This window comes from Schistocerca serialis, chromosome 2 (genome assembly GCF_023864345.2).
Source record: "Schistocerca serialis cubense isolate TAMUIC-IGC-003099 chromosome 2, iqSchSeri2.2, whole genome shotgun sequence".
NCBI lineage: Eukaryota > Metazoa > Arthropoda > Insecta > Orthoptera > Acrididae > Schistocerca > Schistocerca serialis.
The window spans coordinates 580,200,369-580,223,382 of NC_064639.1; the positions used below are offsets into that span (position 1 = coordinate 580,200,369).

At 40.1% G+C, this 23,014-nt stretch overlaps 1 protein-coding gene and 1 non-coding gene across 5 annotated transcripts in view; both read left to right on the plus strand.

The window, feature by feature from the left end:
* Window positions 1-23,014, plus strand: part of LOC126457595 (RCC1 and BTB domain-containing protein 1-like) — a 196,652-nt gene that overhangs the window by 88,995 nt on the left and 84,643 nt on the right. For all 4 annotated transcript variants that reach the window (XR_007585494.1, XM_050094036.1, XM_050094035.1 and 1 more), the window contains exon 8: window positions 11,948-12,105. Coding sequence is in view for 3 of the 4 variants with exons in the window: in XM_050094036.1 (XP_049949993.1) it covers window positions 11,948-12,105 (158 nt within the window). In the remaining variant the exon portion in view is untranslated. The remainder of the gene's footprint in view (window positions 1-11,947; window positions 12,106-23,014) is intronic.
* Trnat-ugu (transfer RNA threonine (anticodon UGU)) lies at window positions 13,093-13,167 on the plus strand. Its single transcript has one exon. It is a non-coding gene; the product is annotated as a tRNA-Thr (tRNA).

The following is a 23,014-nucleotide window of genomic DNA, read 5'->3' on the forward strand; positions in this document are numbered from 1 at the left end:
GAATCACAAGTTATAGTGAATTACATGACACTTGAAGGAAAATGTGCAGGCTCAGCAGATGTCTAGCGAAACATTGAAAGCCTTTGTGTGTTATAGGGAAAGTGAAATTTTGTGAAAGTGGATTGATGCTATAGGCTCAATTTCTTGCTTTTGTCTTGGACTGTTAGTTTTGGTTGACGTAAAAATGAATGCACACATGTATGAAACATTTTAGACAATATCATGACTCCTATGGTGTAGTAGTAGTTTAGAGTACTACATTTTCCACCTCGGTCTGATGATGTTCTTGTTGACAAAGCAAGCATCATTGTAAAGTTGCTTGAATTGCTGGATTGGATTGTTGGAGCCCCCGGGATTTGGGATGGACAAAAGAATCAACAGTTAGGCACAAGGTTGGTCCACAAAAACATCTGCAGCAGGTGCTTCATTGCTAAATGCGTTGGCATTCATCACAACAACCTGCTTGATTAGTTGGTAGTCTGTCAGTTAGACGTGTTTAGAATAATATAATCTGCACTTAATTCTCTTTTTTAATCAGCCAGCATTAAATCTGTTAGTGTCCTCCAAAGCACAAATTGTTTCAGCGTATGATTTTTTTTTCCCATTTAAATAGTTTCTCAGTAATAAAACTTTGACAAAAATAAGAAAACATTCTTCAAAGTTGATAATCAGTGCTCAGTTAAATTTCAGGTGTGCATATGCATAAATTCAGCTTATTCTTCTAATATTTCAGCTGCATATCATTTGGCTATCTTCAGAGTGCGTAAGTCCAACACTCACTCCATCCCTTGAAACTCACAGACTGCGCCGTTGCACATGCAACCACAGATACACAAGAATGGAGACATTGATCGGCAGCAAAGAAGTGCAGCATGCATGAATTAAATCTGTGAACCAAGTTATGAGTACATTCATCGTCTGGGAAGGATGATGGCAGTTACTTGCACGTAAATATAAATCTGTATGTGTCAGTTTAGGATATACTGCATGTCCAAAAGTGTCATCATTTTTGCACTGAACAGTAACATCCAAAAATGGAAGCATCACGCCTTTTTCAGTTTCTGTTGTGAAATGGATTTGTCTATATATGGAATTTAGGTGGCTTAAACATTTTATAATTTGTGTTCCCGATGGGCAATACTACAAATGTGTTGTCAACTTATCTCCAGAATACTGTGAGCTTTAAAAGAAGTTTCCAGCATCTTTTCCTCACAGTCTTTCACAGATACAAGGGGCGACAAGGGACTACTCATGGCGATACAATCAGTCTGTTCAAATGATTTGTTATTAAATAAAAATTATGTTGTTGTCATAACATGTTTGAACAAATCTGAAATTTTTTATCAAAACTTCTGCCAATAAATGATAAGTATTCGGAAACTGGAACCTTTCTGAACAATGACACCACATTGAAGCTGACTAATAGATCAGAATTGTTCAGTTTCAGTGATTTTAGTTCGCCATAGTCCGCAGAGTTGCTTATGTGGTGAGCACAATTTTCCCACAAGAGACCTTAATGATAACACCAAGTGCCTGGTACAGTCATAGTTTTGAGAGCCAATGTTACTCACTATTGAACACATAGGAATATCTTTCTTTATGGATCTTGGAAGTCCATAAAGTCTCAGAGGAACCACATCACTTTCTTTCAGTCTTTGCAGAACTTCTGGCAGAGAGGGAGAGGCATTCAGAAGCAAAGCAGTCTTCCTTGCCAGTTAGTTAGTGGGGCCTTTACTACTCTTGCAGTATGTGCTATCGGTAAGCTTACATAATGCAGCCCGCTCAGACACAGATATATTACATCTTTGTGGGTGACCCATCATAACAACTCGGCAAGTTTCATGTCTTATTTCGTTTGCTTAATCCATAGAGTGTGGTCAGACAGCTTCAGTAAATTTTGCAGTCCTTCTTGGTGTGGCCACCTCAGAAATCTAATCTGTTCCAGCCCATGTTGTACCATCTGTCCAGTTGTAGGGTAACTCCACAGATATCTTCAGGTGCAGACAATAAAGTTGTTTAGAAACTTGGTCCAATTTTTGAGGTATAAATAGAAGCCACTCCTGAACACTCACAGAACCAGCTTTTCTTAAAATCTCACTCGTGCAAGTTGATTTTATAAAATGGTCATAGCACCTTAATAAAAAACTTAGAGGTTGGTAACCTTGCTCTCAAGGGTCATAGGTTATCAGTCATTGAATATTTAAAATCATCTCCTCTGTGCAGAGGTATTTGACATGCACCTTCATGTTTTCCTGGTGCAGTGACTGCTCTATTAATTTTCTGGTGTGTAGCCTCATAAATTCAGCTTCTTCTTCTTCTAATATTCAGGTATATATTGTTCAGCAATTTTCAGTCAGCCAGAAGACTGGCACTCCAGCACTTGCTGCATCCTTTTAAATTTGTGCATTGTGTCACTCCATATGCAACTACAGATACACAACTGCCCAAGATGTTGATCGGCAGCGAGAAGTACAATATGCATGTATTAAATCTGTGGCTGTGCAGTTGATCCACACTGGTATATCAATACATCACAGTGAGGTGCACTGTTGTAACATCTTTGTAACTTTATTACAGAAAGCACCGGATTTCATGACTTATCCAAGCTGAAGCTGCTATGTCTATTAATTAAATCTGTTGCCAAGTGAATTTAAATTGTGTCTTTCTCCACTGACTCCCTAAAAGATGAAGAAGATGCTAAATTTCAATATTTTTATGCAACATAGTGACCAGTATCAATACAGTGCCCTGCAACAGTAGATTTATTGGGTGTTGTAAGACCACCTGTGATTGTGGCCTTTCTACACTGGAGAGATGGTTCGGCAGTCCATGAAAGATGTACGGAACACCCCAGGCACACCCGGCTCTTGTAGCCCAATAAATCAGCTGTGGCAGAGCACTGTATCAATAGTGGCCATGATACTGCATGAGAAGGTCAAATTTTTCCCCCTACTTTATCTTTTAGGAATTGGTGGTGAAAAATGCAACTGGAAATCTCTTGACAATGAATTTAATTAATAGAGAGAGCAGTTTCAACTTGGATAAGTCATGGAAGCTGGTGCTTTCTGTAATGAACTTACAAAGATATTCCATTATGGATCGATTACATAGCCACAAATCTAATTCATGGCCATTGTAGTTCTTTGCCACCTATCGACATCCCTGGTGCTTGTGTATCTGCAGCGCCGTGGACAGTGATGTTGTCTGTGAGATTAAAAGGACAGAGCAAGTGCTGTTGCACCAGTCTTTTGACTCACTCTGAAGATGTCTGAAGGATATACAGTTGAAATATTAGAAGAAGCTGAATTTGTCGCTGCAGTCATTGTACTATGGAAACATGAAGATGCACATTAGTGATGAATGTTTGTACAATTGATTTAATCTCCGAGGAAATCTTATCATGGGCAAATATTCAAATTGATGTTGATTCCTTTCGTCCATCAAAGCAAAACTATTTATTGCCACAGTTAGTGTTGTGCTTCTGCCTAAGACAAAGCCTGTGTTTAAATGTGCAGGATAACACGAAAAAAAATTAGAAAACCTAATATTAAGTTAATAGTAATAAGAGGTTTTGATTACAGGTCTCTTAACTATAAGGGCTAGTGATAAAGTTTTAATAAACACCTTGAAAAAATAGTCATATAATTAATGTTCTATTTCTTTTGCTGGTACATGTATACAGTCCTTGTATGCACTGAAATCACCGTGCTGCAGTGCAATAGTATACTGCTAATGGCCCCAAAACAAAATAGTACAGCCTACTGATAAAGTGGAGTATTGTTTGGGAACATTGCTGTGGCAATCCGTGCTGATTTGATGGAAACGAATGGCAAAAATGCGCTGTTGAATGACACCTGTTAGACATTTCTAGTGTTGTCAAACGAATCTGAGAGGGAGAGATCCCCCCAGTGATGGGATTGACCTTTTGAAACCATGTAAACAGTGATTTAGGTTAAGATCTCAGCTATCACGCCTTCTAGCCATTCACCAGGGTGGGCCCTTGTTTGCGAGTTATTGCCAATTAAAAAAACCAGAATTTTATGTGACACTGAATAGCATTAAAAAAGTAGTATCATATTGACTGGTTGTGTGATGTAATTGATGGGGTGAGGCCTTTTTTTATTTTTATCGAAATTACTTTGATCATTATTTTTATTCAATTAATTGGTTTAAACATAATTTTCTATTTCTGTTCCTTTATCACATAATTTTAATCATCTTATTAACTTCATTTGCTATCATTTTTCTTTCTATCATTCTTTCTCCACTTGAAATCTTTGTTCATGTGATTTTAATTAATTTTTACATATTAATTTCAGTTTAATGTGTTTCATTTTATCATTCTTTTTTATCCATGTTATTGCAGTCATTATTTCCATTCCTCATTTTGCTTGGATTTTGCTTTATTTATAATCCCTTCGTTCATTCGAATCTTCATCTGTGGTTTTTTGTCCATAGCAATGTAGGAATTTAGGCTATGTTTTAAATGATTGTACTATGATTACATAAAAAAAACAAAAAAAATACGCTTCTTGTAACAAAAAAATACATTTTTGACATTATTGCACAGTCAGTGTAAATAGATTATTTTGTCACTTGTTTTTTAACTGATATTTAAGATATATGAATATGACAATAGATCAATGTAATTATATATAAAAACAAAGATGAGGTGACTGACCGAACGAAAGCGCTGGCAGGTCGATAGACACACAAACAAACACAAACATACACACACACAATTCAAGCTTTCGCAACAAACTGTTGCCTCATCAGGAAAGAGGGAAGGAGAGGGAAAGACGAAAGGAAGTGGGTTTTAAGGGAGAGGGTAAGGAGTCATTCCAATCCCGGGAGCGGAAAGACTTACCTTAGGGGGAAAAAAGGACAGGTATACACTCGCACGCGCGCGCGCACACACGCACACACACAAATCCATCCACACATACAGACACAAGCTTGTGGTAAGGAGTCATTCCAATCCTGGGAGCGGAAAGACTTACCTTAGGGGGGAAAAAAAGGACAGGTATACACTCGCTCGCGCGCGCGCGCGCGCGCGCGCGCGCGCGCGTGCGCGCACACACACACACACACACACACACACACGCACACACACACACAAGCTTGTGTCTGTATGTGTGGATGGATTTGTGTGTGTGTGCGAGTGTATACCTGTCCTTTTTTCCCCCTGAGGTAAGTCTTTCCGCTCCCGGGATTGGAATGACTCCTTACCCTCTCCCTTAAAACCCACTTCCTTTCGTCTTTCCCTCTCCTTCCCTCTTTCCTGATGAGGCAACAGTTTGTTGCGAAAGCTTGAATTTTGTGTGTATGTTTGTGTTTGTTTGTGTGTCTATCGACCTGCCAGCGCTTTTGTTCGGTAAGTCACCTCATCTTTGTTTTTATATATAATTTTTCCCACATGGAATGTTTCCCTCTATTATATTGAGATCAATATAATTAAATTCACATTCATAAAATTTCTGAGTGGAAGAAGAATGATGTAAAGAACAAATGGAAAAAATGCACGCGATGATTAATATGATGTCACAGAGAAGCAGAAATAAAAAATTATATTTAAACCAGTTAATTGAACACAACCAATCAGCAAAACTCTTCTCTTTTAATGTTATTGAGTATCACCTCAAATTCCAATTTCTGTTTGTTAGTTACTCACGAACTAGGTTCCACCAGGATGAATGGCTGCAAGGTGTGATACCAGGGATCATAACCCACATAACCATATAGATGGTTTCAAAAGGTTGATCCCACTGCTGAGGGGACCTCTTTTTGTGAATGAGAAAGAATGAGGTGTCAGACCACCTCTCTGTGAAGAACTGGGAACTTCAAGATAAGTGGAGGCTCTGGTACTTGAAGACTGGTGTATCACAATTGAGGAAATAGGGGGAAAAAGTGAAAATCAGTCCTAGGTCAATTTTCAACATCTTCATGACGTTTTGAAAAAGACAAAAGTTGACATACTGCCTGTTGGCTGCTGTTCAGGTTCCTAGGCCAATGTTTATTTCATGATTTTTCTGGCATTGAAGCTTCATCATCCATTGCTGATGGTGGACTATAGTTTAGCCCATGGCCTGAAATTATACATACCTGTCCCACCAATGTCTGAGGGCTTTTCCATTGGACATTTCTGCCGTGGTTCTGCTTTTGCTACCTGCAATGGTTGTTCACTTCAGCATGGGAACCCAAGATCCACTTAGTTAAGATTTTCTGTTCTGACCACAAGAACACACAGACAATGATGGCCACAACGCTGTATTACATCAAGAAATAACCTGTTACAAGAAGACACTTGCCATGGAGTGGCTACACTACTAGTTTGATAATCCTAGTCAAAATGTAAACATGTAACTGAGGGCAAGGCTGGCTGGACCTGACTGTGTGCTGTTGGCCAGCTGGTAGAGTGGACGGAGGAGAGGCTGCGCACACATCCGTGAGTGGCAGCCTCTGGCGGTTCTAGCATCTGATGACCTCTGCGGCATGCCTTACAACTGTGCACCCAGATCTCGGATGTGAAATCTATGTGGGTTGCTAACGTTTTCTCTTCCTTATCGAGACTGCTTTCATGTTTGAGAAATTCTATGGTTTCCCTGAATAAGCAAGTGTGCTAGCTCTTCTCCACAGTGAGAACGTCCATGTCAGCCTATTTTATTGTGTGGCCAGTCTTGCACAGCGCGTGATATACCTTTATTCATGATGCACGCAATTTCAGAGATCATGCATTCATGCAGTTCACAGGCCCGCTTATAGAGGCCACATGGATCGGTTCCCTGGCTCACCCTGGCGAGCTGCCAAAGAAACAGTATTATTTAAGTGACTGGAAACAAGTACTTGGCCTATTCTGTAACCTGTGTTACTGTTTTCCAGTCAGTGTGTTCAGTTCTATGCAGTACCTGTACTTCATTGTATTTTACGCTTCACTCTGCAAAGTACTGTGTTCCAGAAATTGCATTTGTTCTTGTTATATCAAACTTGGCGATGAGTGAGGGTTACGCTTTCTCTGCGTGTTAATGTCAGTGCTAAGTCACCTGACAAACATCTAGATGGAAGAAGTGCTCCAACTTATCATTGCCCAGCAGCAAGCTTTCATGGAACAATAGCAGACTCTCAGCAACACTTTCAATCAAGTGGTGTCTGCATGTTCACGGCAGGTCACTCTCCTGTCAATACAATCATTGCCCTTTCCTGCATATGATGAATCGGCTGAAGATTGAGACTCCTATGATACATGGTTATGCCAACATTTCCAGATTTCTTGTGTGGGCAATGCAAACCTGTGTAGGGTTTTCTTCCTTTCCTGGCATTTTCCATTCATTTATCAGTTGTTGTGGCAACTTGCACCTTTGAAAGAGCTGACCAGCTTATCATTTGATGAAATGTGCCAGCTTCTCTCAAGCTGTTACTGTGATAGAATGCACATAATTGCAACACATGTAAACACATGTAGAATTTTACCATTGTTTGAAACACCCAATCCAACCTTAAGAGGCCTGGGATGCAGAATTACATGAGTTGAGCCGTCCTTGTAAATTTGTCACTAGTACCCATCACGAATTCTATGCTAATCATATTATGCGTGATGTTATTATTTGTCTGACCCCAGATAGGGAATTCTGTGAAAAAGCATTTCATTGTGAGAAACCATGCTTTTAGATGTGCTCAATGTAGCACAGTCCTTTGAAATGTGATGGGCCACAGGCAATCAATTGCTTCATGAAGGGAGGTACTGCATCTGCTGTTGCAGCAGTACAACCTTCAACTCAGCGTCACAAGGTGCATTGTTGGTTACATGAGTATGCTGTGTGCCTCAAGTGTTTGGCTGTTTGGAACAAGCATTGAAAGAAAGGTCACATTGCATTTGTGTGCAACTACTATTCGCATGTCGTGGCCACAGTAGTACTAATGGATATAAACCGTATCCCTACAATGACTGTCTCTCTGAAGAAATTGTTCATTGACTTGTGTGTGTTTAATAAACCGCTAAAAATGCAAATGGACGTAAGACCTTCAGTGACTTCAGTAAATGCACAAATGTATATGTACTTGGCCTCCCCTCCCCTCACACAGGTTTCATGGAATTTGAATAGCTACAATAAACAGCAGTTTCTGATCCTATGTCAGTTCTCTGGTCCTGTCTCATACAAATCTGCTGTTCGTCCTCTCACCTTCCTTGTTGTGGATCATCCCCATACCACAGACCTGTTTGGGTTAGATGCATTAAACACTTTTGGTTCCTCCTTTGCCGATGAGGTAAATTTAGTGTTAGATCAAGTTCCGTATCATAAACTGGTGTCCCTCTGCTCTGAGTTTTCTTCTCTCTTTTACTCTGTGTTTGGCTGTGCTGCTGGTTTTCGGGCCCACATTACAATGAAAGAGTCCACCCATCCTCGTCCCCCCCCCCTCCCCCACTCCCTCCCCTCGGCGGGTACCTGCCATGTTGTGCAGCTCTGTCAAGGCCATATTAGACCATTTGAATTTGCTCAATGCGATTCGGTCTATTTCTTCCAGTGGGTGGGCTACACCACTGGTCATAGTTAAGAAGCCATCAGGTAAGCTTCACTGCTGTGGCAACTTCAGTGTCCTGATTAATGCACAGTCTGTGACAGTTACATACCTTTTGACCTACCCTGATGAGCTGCTCACAAAATTATCAGGCAGTCACTGCTTTTCCAAGATTGATTTGTCAGAATTGTACTTTCTAGTTCCCCTTGCATGAGGCTGTTAGGTGCCTTGTCATTATCAATATACCTTTTGGGCTAGACCAATATAAGAGTTACATATTGGTGTTTCTAGTCAGCTTGCAGTTTTTCAGCATTTTTGTAGAACAGCCTTTGTGCTGGCCAGCTGCATCAGTTACCTTGATGATATCATTGTTTTGGTCTCTTCCACCGAAGACCACCTTAGAAATCTATGATTGCTGTTTTCTGTTTTGCAGTCTGTGGGTCTTAAGTGCAGTCTTGCCAAACCTCAATTTTTTCAGCTATTTACTGAATACCTAGGTTTTGAGGTTTCTCACACAGGGGCCAAGCCATTGTGTAGGTAAAGTTGCATACTACCGTAAGTTTTTCCATATGCATCCACTGTCGCTCAGCCCCTGCATGTGCTTTTGCATAAAAATGTGCCATGTTTCTGGTCCCCAGCTTGTGACCGAGCATTTTCTTTGCTTAAATCTAAGCATCAATCTGCCCTGTGTCTGGCCACTTTTCAGCCAGGTCAGCATCTCATGTTGACTACAAATGCCTCTCAATGATGTCGTGGCACAGTGTTGGTGCACAGATATGCAAACGGGTCTGAATGACCCATTGCTTACACTTCTAACACTTAAACTCCCTCTCTCAGATTGAAAAGGAGGCTTTAGCGATGGTGTTCCCCTCGAGAAATTTTAGGTCTTTTTGTATGGTTCTAAGATCACAAGCCGTTGGTTGCTCTTTATAACTCTTTGGCTTCTGTGCCAGACAAAGCAGTACATTGTTTGCAGTAGTGGACTCTCTTCCTCTCCCATTGTTATTATCAGATCCATTACCGGCTGATGGCACAACACACCATTGCTGATGCCTTATCTCACCTTCCAATTGGGCCGAACTCTTCCTTTGATCAGGGGGGAAAAAAGATAGGCAGAGTTAAACAGCAAACACTATCCCACTGATGTAGTGTGTGATCATGCTAAGGCCTTTGAGTGGACCACAAGAATCTACCCGAGAAATAAAAAAAAATACTAAATCAATGGCAACCTTCTTGTGTGGGTAATGTCTTACATTCATAATATCTAATGGAGGGTCACATTGATTGACAGTACCACATGGGTAAAATTCAATTCTGAATGGAGGACATAAAATGTTTGGGCTCATGTAGTCAGTATTAGCTCTACTCCTGTCGTAAGGACAGCGTACTTTGCCTTTTTTCAATCTGTTTAAAGGTATGAGTTAATACTCTGGGGAAACAGCAGAAAAATAAATGAAATTATGGTGATCCAGAAGAAAACAATCAGAGTAATGGCTAAGGTAGATAATAGAACACATTGTAAACCATTGTTCATTAAATATAGAATTTTAACAGTTATTAATTTATATATTCTTGACAGTGTTAACTACATACTTGCTGAACTACCTAATTTAAGTGTAACAAATGAAAGGCATGACTACTATACAAGAACGTGTACTTCTCTGCTGTTGCCACAATATAGATTAGCTAAAACTAACAATAGTCATAAGTATATGACAATTAAAATATATAACAAATTGTCTAAAAATGGGTCAATCAAGCCTGACAAATTATTTAAAGACAATGTTCATAACTTCTTGTTAGCTAATCCATTCTATTCATTAGAAGAATTTTTAGAAATGCCCAATATCAATTTAAATATGTAAAAATTTATTTTGTAAAATTAATAGGTTAAGTGAACTGACGAAGTCTATTGCATGTAATAATGCTGAATGACCAATAAAGAATCTGAATCTGAACCCTACTTACATAAATGACCTTACTGTGACTTTTAAAGATTGTTATGAAACTACAGTGCTTGCAGATCATAAGAGTACAAATCAAAGGTCCAAATTTAAACATACCAGAAATGGCTAAGGTGATTACAGGTCGTATTTAAAATTAGTTTACAGAAAGCAGTTAAAGTCTTAATCTCACGGAGATTCATACTGTGCAATTTCAAACAAACAATAACAACCTGCTCATTTCAGAAATAGACGTGAGTGAGTTTGCAAATAAATATTGAGAGCTTATAATTCATAGTTTGGTAGTGTAGCTAGGTAGACATACTGAAATTCTTAACATAAAACTTCCATGTCAGAGTTACTGACTATATAGTTCTTGCTGCAGATTGTTACTGGACTTAATTGAAATAGTTTGGTAGCCAGGAAAGCCTTAATGTTCCACATATCGGATGCACAGAAGATTATCCTCCAGCTTGTGTATGTTTTGCATCCATCTGTATCAAATGTAAAGCAGATGTAACTTGTTTTCAGATTAGAAAATAACTTGGCAGCAATCTGTCTTCATTTTTTCATGCAACCTGGCCTCCAAAAGCTTTGGAATCTGATTCTTTTCCACTTCATCTACAAACATTGTCATATTTCACACAAGTACAAAGTAGTGAACTGGTCATTATGTAAGGTGTAGGCCTAATTTTTTCCTTCAGTGAATTGTAGTCACTAGATATCAGATTTCATTTGCAACTCATTAAAATTGCTTTTAAGTTGCGTGAGTAATTGAAAACTGTACATGACAGTTTCTTTCAATTAAATACATGACGCAATGATTTAGAAAAATACTTGATGCAATACCTGTAGTGCACCTCATTGTAAATTCACCAGATAAGATTGTTCCACATGCAATTTATGTCCAATCATCAACAGTTCTATAATTTATGAATGATTCTGGGAAGTCCACTACTTCATTTTATTATTCAGAATGCTTTTCATCTGTAAGAATTTTGCTAAATTCATTATGTATCACTTGATCTGTGAGCAGAAAGTTCAGTTTATGACTGACTGCCACATTTCACTATTTTGTACTTCTTTGTATATTAACCTGTTACGAAACAGCAATTTGCTCATTTATTGAGTGTTTGCTATACTAGGTCAGAGGAAGTGGGGTTGATAGAATTATGTATAAAAACTATCTTTATCACATGATTTTGGGTGACTGCTTATTCTCTCCAGCATGATTATTTTCTGGTGATGAATTTCTGTTATGTGAAAATTAAAAGAAAATCATCATTTTTTTTAAAACTGTGGCACAAACTGATTTTTGGGGAATTTTTATAGTGATTAATATTGAGACAGACTGCTGCATTACGTAAAACCAGCTTGTGTTTGCTGCAACTTTTACCCATGTAATCATTTTTTTGTTTACTGTGGTGACAAATTTGTCAGAGGACGTTTTAACGTGGAAGTTAGTGAAATGAAATTATTTTGTGTTGCAGGACAAATTATCACTCTACCAACAAAAACACCATTTTCTTCCTTGCATGAAGTTTTTGCCTGTTTCTCAACACCGGCTGTCATGTGGAAGCCACTGGAAGTGAAACAACATGAAGGGAATACAGTGGCAGAAAGTTTAAGAGCTGCCTTTGATGATCCAGTATGTTTCATCATCACTAAGTAATTCTATTGTTCTCTAGTAATGTTAATTATGAAGAAATAGAAATTTCTGTTTGTTTTTTGTTGGATTTGCTAAAATATTAGCTAAGTCTGGTATGTATTTCATTCCCTAAAATGAGATAGAGTACATTGGCAAAATACAAAGCCAACATCTTAGTAGTGAAGACAATACAAACTCTTTGAAGTAGCTGACCCTGAGGGGCAAAGACAGTATTCAAGGAAGGCTTTCAGATGCCATGGCCAACAGGACATATTTTTGGGTTTCTACACAATCCTGTGATGTTAGATTACCACTGATTCAGTTGGGGTCAAAGTGGAAATAGAACGAAAACTTTGTATGGGTGAACATGAAAAAACTTGTATCAATACCACCCAAGTGCCTAAAGTTAGTAGTACAGGAGCCAAAGGTGTGTGTGAATATTAAGTATATTTCTCCCTCCTTTGTTGACCTGAAGCGATAAGAAGCAAGGTACTGAACACACAATAATTAAATGGACACCCTAGCTGCAAAGAGGCGTTGATATACTTCATAGGGGTCATGTTGAAAATGTGTGCCCCGACCTGGGCTCGAACCCGGGATCTCCTGCTTACATGGCAGATGCTCTATCCATCTGAGTCACCGAGGGCACAGAGGATAGTGCAGCTGCAGGGACTTATCCCTTGCATGCTCCCCGTGAGACTCACATTCCCAACATGTCCACACCACTACATTCTACATTCTACATTCGTAGTGCGCCTAATAGATGTTTGCCCATCATACTCATTACTCCTGGTAGATTAATCTACCAAGTCCCATAAGAGTTTGGGCATAGCGTGTGCATTCGCTCAAGAAGGTCAAAGGCCGGGAAGCCATGATGGGCAAACATCTATTAGGCACACTACAAATGTAGTGGTGTGGACATGTTGGGAAAGTGAGTCTCACGGGGAGCATGCAAGGCTAAGTCCCTGCAAGCGCACTATCCTCTGTGCCCTCGGTGGCTCAGATGGATAGAGCGTCTGCCATGTAAGCGGGAGATCCCGGGTTCGAGTCCCGGTCAGGGCACACATTTTCAACATGTCCCCTATGAAGTATATCAATGCCTCTTTGCAGCTAGGGTGACCATTTAATTATCATTTCATTCTAGCAAAAGCTGCATGGTCATTAATGGTAACTGTTCTTTCGGGAACAGATACTACCTTCATATATAGTACTGAAAAAAATTGCATTGGGTGCTGCAAGACATTTGATGGTGTTACACTGTATTTACTTATTAAATTGCCAAAAGAGTTTTTCACAACATTGATTTCAAGTCTATAGTAAATGACTCCTGTGTCACAATCAAAATCATATGAGATGTTCCAAAATGATATTTACAACTTTGATAAAATATAAATCAGAAATGGGGATAGGTGGAAAGGTGTGGTTTGCAGTGTAATGTTTATGTACACCTAGTTTTAGTAGCTGTTTAACAAAGTTTAATGTGTGAAACATCTGTAGCATACAGGGTGCCTAAGAGATATTTCAGTTGCTCCCATGTCCAACCCATCATGCCTTCATCAATGTGTGCTGTTGCTGCTCTGTGGGAGCTTGCTGTTCCTATAGTTCCTCCACTGGGGTCTGGTAGGATTCCTTGAACATTGTGTACCACTGTCTGATAGCCGGATGTGATGGTGGTGTGCTTCTATAATGTGTCCACGAGTTCTGCTGGATAGGTGTCCAATTTGACCTCCACAAACATACACGATCAAAACTGTAAAGATCATTTTTGAACACTCTGCATTTAAGAGAAAAAGGAATCTTAATAAATATGTACATTTTTGTACGTGTTTCTTTTTTAAGAAGATTGTGAATATATTGGAATCTGCCATGATTAGTAGAGATAAATTTGATCTACAGTCTATTTGTATAATTCATCAGCATTAACAGGGGTTTTTGCTGGGCTAAGTGACAGCCATATATGAATACGAGGAAGGCATACAGTGTTGTTGACGAAGTGTGGAGCAGAAGTCCATTATTTGACACAACCAGTAACTAGTGTTACATGCACTGTTAAAGGTTTCTCAAAGAATAGTGCTAAAACAGTCAGTATGGTAAAAGAGTACTTGATGCAGCTCTCCATGCTACTCTGTCCTGTGCAAGCTTCTTCATCTACCTACTGCAACCTACATCCTTCTGTATCCGTTTAGTGTATTCATCTCTTGGTCTCCCTCCATGATTTTTACCCTCCACGCTGCCCTCCAGTACTAAATTGGCGATCTCTTGATGCCTCAGAACATGTCCTACCAACCTATCCCTTCTTCTAGTCAAGTTGTGCCACAAGCTCCTCTTCTCCCCAATTATATTCAATACCTCCTCATTAGTTATGTGATCTACCCATCTAATCTTCAGCATTCTCCTGTAGCACCACATTTCGAAAGCTTCTATTCTTTTCTTGTATAAACTAGTTATCACCCATGTTTCACTTCCATACACGGCTACACTCCATACAAATACTTTCAGAAACGACTTCCTCACACTTAAATCTATAGTCGATGTTAACAAATTTCTCTTCTTCAGAAATGCTTTCCTTGCCTTTGCCAGTCTACATTTTATATCCTCTCTACTTCGACGATCATCAGTTATTTTACTCCCTAAATAGCAAAACTCCTTTACTACTTTAAGTGCCTCATTTCCTAATCTAATTCCCTCAGCATCACCTGACTTAATTCGACTACATTCCATTATCCTCACTTTGCTTTAGTTGATGTTCATTTTATACCCTCCTTTGAAGACCCTATCCAGTTTGTTCAACTGCTCTTCAAAGTCCTTTGCTGTCTCTCCATGAATTTTAATTCCTACTCTGAAGTTTTTCTTTGTTTCCTTTACTGCTTGCTCAATATACAGATTGAATAGCATCGGGGAGAGGCTACAACCCTGTCTCACTCCCTTCCCAACCACTGCTTCCCTTTCATGCCCCTCAACTCTTATAACTGCCATCTGCTTTCTGTACAAATTGTAAATAGCCTTTCGCTCCCAATAGTTTACTCCTGCCGCCTTTAGAATTTGAAAGAGAGTATTCCAGTCAACATTGTCAAAAGCTTTCTCTAAGTCTACAAATGCTAGAAAAGTAGGTTTGCCTTTCCTTAATCTTTCTTCCAAGATAAGTCGTAGGGTCAGTGTTGCCTCGCATGTTCCAACATTTCTACGGAATCCAAATTAATGTTCCCTGAGGTCGGCTTCTACCAGTTTTTCCATTCGTCCGTAAAGAATTTGCGTTAGTATTTTGCAGCTGTGACTTATTAAACTGATAGTTCAGTAATTTTCACATCTGTCAACACCTGCTTTCTTTGGGATTGGAATTATTATATTCTTCTTGAAGTCTGAGGGTATTTCGCCTGTCTTGTACATCTTGCTCACCAGATGGTAGTGTTTTGTCATGACTGGCTCTCCCGAGGCTGTCAGTAGTTCTAATGGAATGTTGTCTACTCCGGGGGGCCTTGTTTCGACTCAGGTCTTTCAGTGCTCTGTCAAACTCTTCACGCAGTATCATATCTCCCATTTCATCTTTATCTACATCCTCTTCCATTTCCATAATATTGTCCTCAAGAACATCGCCCCTGTACAGACCCTCTATACACTGCTTCCACCTTTCTGCTTTCCCTTCTTTGCTTAGAACTGGGTTTCCATATGAGCTCTTCATATTCATACAAGTGGTTTTCTTTTCTCCAAAGGTCTCTCTAATTTTTATGTAGGCAGTATCTGGGGGGGGGGGGGGGGCGGCAGTAGTGTATATTGGAGAATATTTTATATCCCAGATTAAGTAGTGTGATCCCTCTGTAATTGCCACACTCCATCTGATCTCCTTTCTTATATATTTGAGATATGCTACCCTCTTTTCATTGTTGGGGCATTTTCTCCTCTTCGCATATTCTGGTGGTCATTTTCAGAAGGCTTCATTCCAGCTCTCTGCCTCCTTGCTTGAACAGTTCTGCTGGAATACCATCTGTCCCTGCCGCCTTGTTTTTCAATTTCTTCATGGCAGTTTTTACTTCTTCTGTATTGGCGGGGCAGTGTTGTCTGGGTCCTCTTCCCCATTCGTTTCTATTGGATTCCTTGGTATAGTTATTCTAAGGTTGAGGAGACTATCAAATTACATGCGCCATCTTTCGCATATTCCCTGTCTCATCTTTTATTAAGCTTGTTTTACTACCAAAAGGCTTCCATGCTGCATTCACCTCCCTATAGAATTTTCTTATTTCATTTTTGCTTCTCATGAGCTCCATTTCTTTGATACTTGCTTTCGTCCATTCTCTCTCTTCTTTTGTGAGTCCTCTTTTCAATCCTCCATTTTTCTTTGTATTCTTCTACTCTCCTCCTCATACAGTGTGATCGCAGTGTCCTATATGCTTCTTTCTATTCTTCAGTTGCTATTTTGCATTCAGTATCAAACCATGATGGTCTTACTTGTCTTGTCCCAATTCCAAGCATCTCTCTTGCTGATGTCTCCACATCGCTTCCCACTGATCTTCAGTGTTGTTATATTCTCCAAAGTTTTCCAGAATCTGAGTTATCTTCTCCTGATACTTTTCTCTAACTTCCACTGATTCTGAAGTTGTTATATTTCTGTGCCCTGAGTCAGACTCCATTTGCTGTTAGATATCCTTGCTCTCACCCGTGCCCATACCAGAAAATGATCTTTATCCATGTTTGGGCCTCTGAGACTCCTCCTATTTGTGTCTCACATCTATCAACACATGGTCGATCTGGTTTACTGTGTTTCCATCCGGTGAGGTCCATGTTCCCTCATGTATTTCTTTATGCGCGAACATTGTTGATTCTGTTACCATATTTATAGATGCTGCAAACAGTATAAGCCTTGCTCCGTTCTCATTACTTGTTGCATGTTTTCTGTGAGGACCAATTATCAGTCCATAAATCTGTTCTTTCCCCATGTGAGTGTTTAGGTCTCCGGCTATTATTTTAATATCATGCCCTGGGCACTCATCATATGCTCTTTCCAAAGATTCATAGAATACTTCTTTCTCTTCTTCTTCTTCTTCGTATTCTTCTGTTGGTGCATGGGCATTAATTATGGAATAGTTAAAGAATTTCCCCTTTATCCTGAGTGTTGATAGTCTTGGACTAATAGGTGTAAATCTTTTAATTGACGATGTACAACAAATCCTATCCCCAGCTCGTTATTTCTTTTGCTGCAGCTATAAAATATATTCGCTTCCTTCTTTTCTAAAATTCCACTGTCCATCCATCTAATTTCTTGTAGTGCTATTATACTTTTATTCAGATTCATTATTTGATACAGCATTACTTTCAGTGCTCCTGGGCAATGTGGGGATCTCACATTCTGAGTACCAATGTATATGTATAGATATGATCTAGGCATTATATTTCTCTTCTTCCGTATTCTCCCTCCTTCATTTACTTGTATTCCACCCTCATTGTCCTTTTTCCATACCAGGCCAGTCTTTCTTCATCTGTCCAGCTTTACTTTGTAGAAGTTTCGCAACTATTGTTTTTTACAGAGCAGGCTGTCAACCCTGCGTCCGCCCCTACTGTGGGATGGGTGCTTTTTAATCAAGGTTTTCTTCCCTTGGCCTTTGGAGACCCAACTCCCAACTGCAAGGCGGCTGTTGTTTTGCTGGTTTTGGTCCTCCCCCCCCCCCCCCCCACCCCGGTATTTGATTTCCCCGGTGTTCACCATATCTGGTGAATGTTCCCCAATCAAGGTTTTCTTCCCTTGGCCTTTGGAGACCCAACTCCCAACTGCAAGGCGGCTGTTGTTTTGCTGGTTTTGGTCCCCCCCCGGTATTTGATTTCCCCGGTGTTCACCATATCTGGTGAATGTTCCCCAATCCGCCACCTGGGGGGGGCACCTGATGGGAGACTAGCATCTCCACACTGATTCCAACTGCACCCACCCCACGCCATTATAGAGCCTCCACCAGCTCGAACAGTCCCCTACTGACATGCAGGGTCCATGGATTCACGAGGTTGTCTCCATACCTGCACACATTCATCCGGAACGTGTTTCCAGTCATCAACAATCCATTGTTGGTGTTGATGGACTCAGGCAAGGCGAGACATAAAGGTTTATGTCGTGCAGTCATCAAGGGTGCACGAGTGGGCCTTTGGCTCCGAAAGCCCATATCAATGAAATTTCATTGAAGGGTTCGCACACTGACACTTCTTGATGGCCCAGCATTGAAATCTGCAGCAATTTGCAGAAGGGTTGCACTTCTGTTATGTTGAACGATTCTCTTCAGTCATCGTTGGTCCCATCCTTGCAGGATGTTTGTCCTGCCACAGCGATGTCAGAGATTTGATGTTTTACGGGATTCCTGATATTCATGATACACTCGTGAAATGGTTATACGGGAAAATCGCCACTTCATGACTACCTCAGAGATGCTGCGTCCCATCGCTCATGCACCAACTATAAGACCACGTTCAAACTCACTTAAATCTAGATTACCTGCCATTATAGCAGCAGTAACCAATCTAACAACTGCGCTGGACACTTGTTGTCTCATATAGGCACTGCTGACCACAACACTGTATTCTGCCAGTTTACATATCTTTGTATTTGAATCCACATTCCTATACCAGTTTATTTGGTGTTTCAGTGTATATTGTGCAGTTGTATTGATTACAATTCCCAAAGAGTACATGCTGACTTGTATTTCATTATTATGCTGGCTAGGCCATTTTGACACTTAAACGGTTAAGTATCTCAGAATGTAATCCACCTTCTAAATCCAGTGCCATTATCTTTAAATCCGATATTCTTAGATCTATCTGAGTCTTTTCTTGACATGACCCAGGAATATTATAATATTGGAATTTGTTGTGTCTGTGTTTGAACTTAGTTGCCCCCATGTCATCATTAGTTTTTACCTTTAATTCTTCAAATCCAGCCTTTCCATCTGCTTTAAATTGTTTAAGCTTTTCAAAAGAATCCTAGAGGTGCTCTTTCATTGTGCATGTTAATACTTGCACGCAATTCAAATATGATGCACAAAACACTTCCCCATATTACAAAAGTTACTTATATTGGTCTGGAAAATCACTATTTAAAACAAAATCAACAAATAGAACCACAATGTCATACTAGTTAGAAAAACTAAAGGTTTCTGCTGTTTATATGGGTCACCTGGTTTTGCTGTACTGGATGCCACATGGTAAGGTAGACTGCAATGCACCACTGGTACCCTTGGTGGAGTAGTGGTTCTGCTGTGTCTCATCCTAGAAGTTGCTCAGTAGTCGTTAGTTGACCACAGCAATTTGTCACTGACCACCAAATTGGCCACCTTTGTTCTGTACCGACACCTTCTAGAAAATCTTCTTTGTTGAATATAATGCTTGAACCTCAAATTACATGTTATCAGTACCAAATTATTCATAATTGACTGTAGCACTTAGTTCTAAATACACAGTTCTTTTATGACCTGTTATCTTTTTATCACATTTTATGGTCCCCATATCAATTTCTTAAAAAATTCAAATTTTCAATCAACTTCAGTGAGTAAACAGTTCTCTCTTTAATTAATGTTTTGGATGAAGCAAAAAATTGTTTTATTTCATACATTTCTTCTTGCATTTACTCTTCTTTTATGGTTTGTCACTAAGATCTTCCATCCACTTTGCAATTTGTGTCCTGCACTAGGATCACAGATGTGGTGTAATTGCTGCCTCGGATATAGGGTTGGTTGGTTGGTTTGTTTGGGGGAAGAGACCAAACAGCAAGGTCATCGGTCTCATCGGATTAGGGAAGGTTGGAGAAGGAAGTCGGCCGTGCCCTTTCAAAGGAACCATCCCGGCATTTGCCTGGAGTGATTTAGGGAAACCACGGAAAACCTAAATCAGGATGGTCGGACGCGGTCGGATATAGGGTTTTTATGTTACTTGTATAACAGCTGTTTGACTATGGATCTCCCGCAGTGGTCTTTCTTATATCTTCACAAAGGCTGTAGTGATTATTTTAAAATGCAAATTATGATATATAGGGTGAAGCGAAATTTGCGCACTTAGGCTTCGCAGCGCGACTACTCACATGCCAGCAATAAAAAAAGGTCCCTCAGAAAATTTCGTCTTGCGAGTACATCCGGCAGAAAAAGGATGTTAAAGAGTGTCAATCCGGCAACATTGTAACAACACATATGGTAACTACCTCCGAGACCACATACGTAGAAATGGAAGAGAGGTCAGCTTTGGAAGAAGCACTTTCCATGTTGTGGGCTCAAATTTATTCGCAGCACTTCATCTACTAGATGTGAAACCTGTTTTCTTTGTACCCTCCTTTAATGGTCACATAGATTAGTACCAGCTATTATTCTTGCCTCGTTCAGGTCCTTTACATTTTGTTAGGGCCTTACGTTACCAGTAGGACTAGCAACATGCTTTATCAGGATGTATACGACCTGGGACAACCGGGAGATCCGGAAAAAAGCCGGGAATTTTTTCATCCAGGAGAAAACCGGGAAAAACCCGGGAAATTTTTAGAATTCCAGGAATTTTTCATTGTTTTTGTTTTCAGTTAAATTTTTGTAATTTTGACTGGTAAGAACCGATACTGGAAACAAAGGGTATTACTGTATCCTGCTACTGCACAATAATACTGCAGCAATAAAACACGAACGAGAGAAAAAATGAAAATAAAACTTAAATTGTAAAGGAAATGTGCAATATACAGCAACAAAACACAGTGCTCATACAAGTGTCTGCCAACAGCAAAATATGTCAAAGGCTTTAGGAAGACTATGCAATGCTTTGTAACAAAAAATTGCCTCCGATGAGCATGACGTCACAACTGTTTACATTAGGTTCGGTTTAGCAGTTATGAGCGGGATCATTGAGTGATACCTTCTCCCGCTTCTGGCTACAGAAATGTGGCTGTTGGCTGTGTAAGCAGTCACAGCAAGCAGCTAGATGATACCAGGAAAAATTTTACTGGAGCACCTAAGCTGCCAGATTCATGCATGCGCACCAGGCCCAGATTTAGGAGGGGGAGGGGGGGGGGGCAAATTCATATTCTTGAGGGGGAAAAACCCTGTTTCACAAAGCGACTAGCATCGAGTGCACATTAGTGTGTCGATTATTCATATGACTTTGAAATAATCCCTGTCGGTTTTTGAACATTATTGAACACATTCTAAGTTGATTTCTAAATGAATCGTAAGTTGATCTGTGAATGCGTGCATAGTTTACATGATGTCTCTGTCAGGGGAATCCTCGTCGCATGTAGAAACAAACTTTTCTACAGACAGAAGGGGCTATACGAGCTGAGCGGAGTCAATGCCGAACGGATGAATGCCAACCACTGTCCGATTGTGTGGTTGATTGGGTTTGCGAATGATGAGGGTTGTTACAATTACTAGCGAAATCCATAGATTCAGACTACAGGAGTCGAAATAAACGATAACAGGCAAGAAAGATTACGTATTACCTTCTTGGTGTATCCAAGAAAATGAAATTTTGACAGAAAATTTTTGGCCAGATCGCTATACTAGTAAGGGCCAGTTGTACAGTCCCCGGCTAGCAGCCGCTTTAAGTTATATTCTGAAAGAAACACGGAAATCGCGTTGTACGAACGTGTAACAACGCCTACCCGGAGAATAACCACGGCGAACTAAACCGGTGATTCTGGCAGAGTTAGTGAAGTTAACCTGTGAATGAGCTTTGACATTGGCAGGAGTAGTTATAGAATTAGTGATAACAAGACTGTTTGTTAGAACGAGGAAGGGGAAGAAACGGGGACATCACACAAATTATGAAACAGTATGACGATTCCAAGTTTGTATAAAAATTTCGAACTACTACTTTTCGATCTCATGCTCGAGAAACTGGAGCGTATGAATGTAGTGTGAAACTATTTACTTACATAAAACTTTTTGCTTGTAGTAGGCCTGATAGGCATTTGATATTGGTGCTTTGTGAATTATATTCTGTCGTTACAAAAAAGCCCGTTTGTGCCAAAACAGTCTCATTTATTTGGTGTGTGTACAATTATTGTAGCATTAGAAAGGCCTATTTTGTTTTATCTAGCAGACAGTGACAAAATAGACGTAATCAGATTGGGAAACCACACCAGTCTTGGGTCCTATTGTGTTAACAGCTTTTTCAGTATTAGACAGTGACTTTTCGATTTTTCATGTACCATGTACCATGTCCCATGAACCATTGACCTTACCGTTGGTGGGGAGGCTTGCGTGCCTCAACGATACAGATGGCCGTACCGTAGGTGCGACCACAACGGAGGGGTATCTGTTGAGAGGCCAGACAAATGTGTGGTTCCTGAAGAGGGGCAGCAGGCTTTTCAGTAGTTGCAGGGGCAACAGTCTGGATGATTGACTGATCTGGCCTTGTAACACTAACCAAAATGGCCTTGCTGTTGTGGTACTGCGAACGGCAGAAAGCAAGGGGAAACTACAGCCGTAATTTTTCCCGAGGACATGCAGCTTTACTGTATGATTAAATGATGATGGCGTCCTCTTGGGTAAAATATTCCGGAGGTAAAATAGTCCCCCATTCGGGTCTCCGGGCGGGGACTACTCAGGAGGATGTTGTTATCAGGAGAAAGAAAACTGGCATTCTACGGATCGGAGCGTGGAATGTCAGATCCCTTAATCAGGGAGGTAGGTTAGAAAATTTAAAAAGGGAAATGGATAGGTTAAAGTTAGATATAGTGGGAATTAGTGAAGTTCGGTGGCAGGAGGAACAAGACTTCTGGTCAGGTGAATACAGGGTTATAAATACAAAATCAAATAGGGGTAATGCAGGAGTAGGTTTAATAATATTGAATAAAAAAATAGGTGTACGGGTAAGCTACTACAAGCAGCATAGTGAACGCATTATTGTGGCCAAGGTAGACTCGAAGCCCACGCCTACTACAGTAGTACAAGTTTATATGCCAACT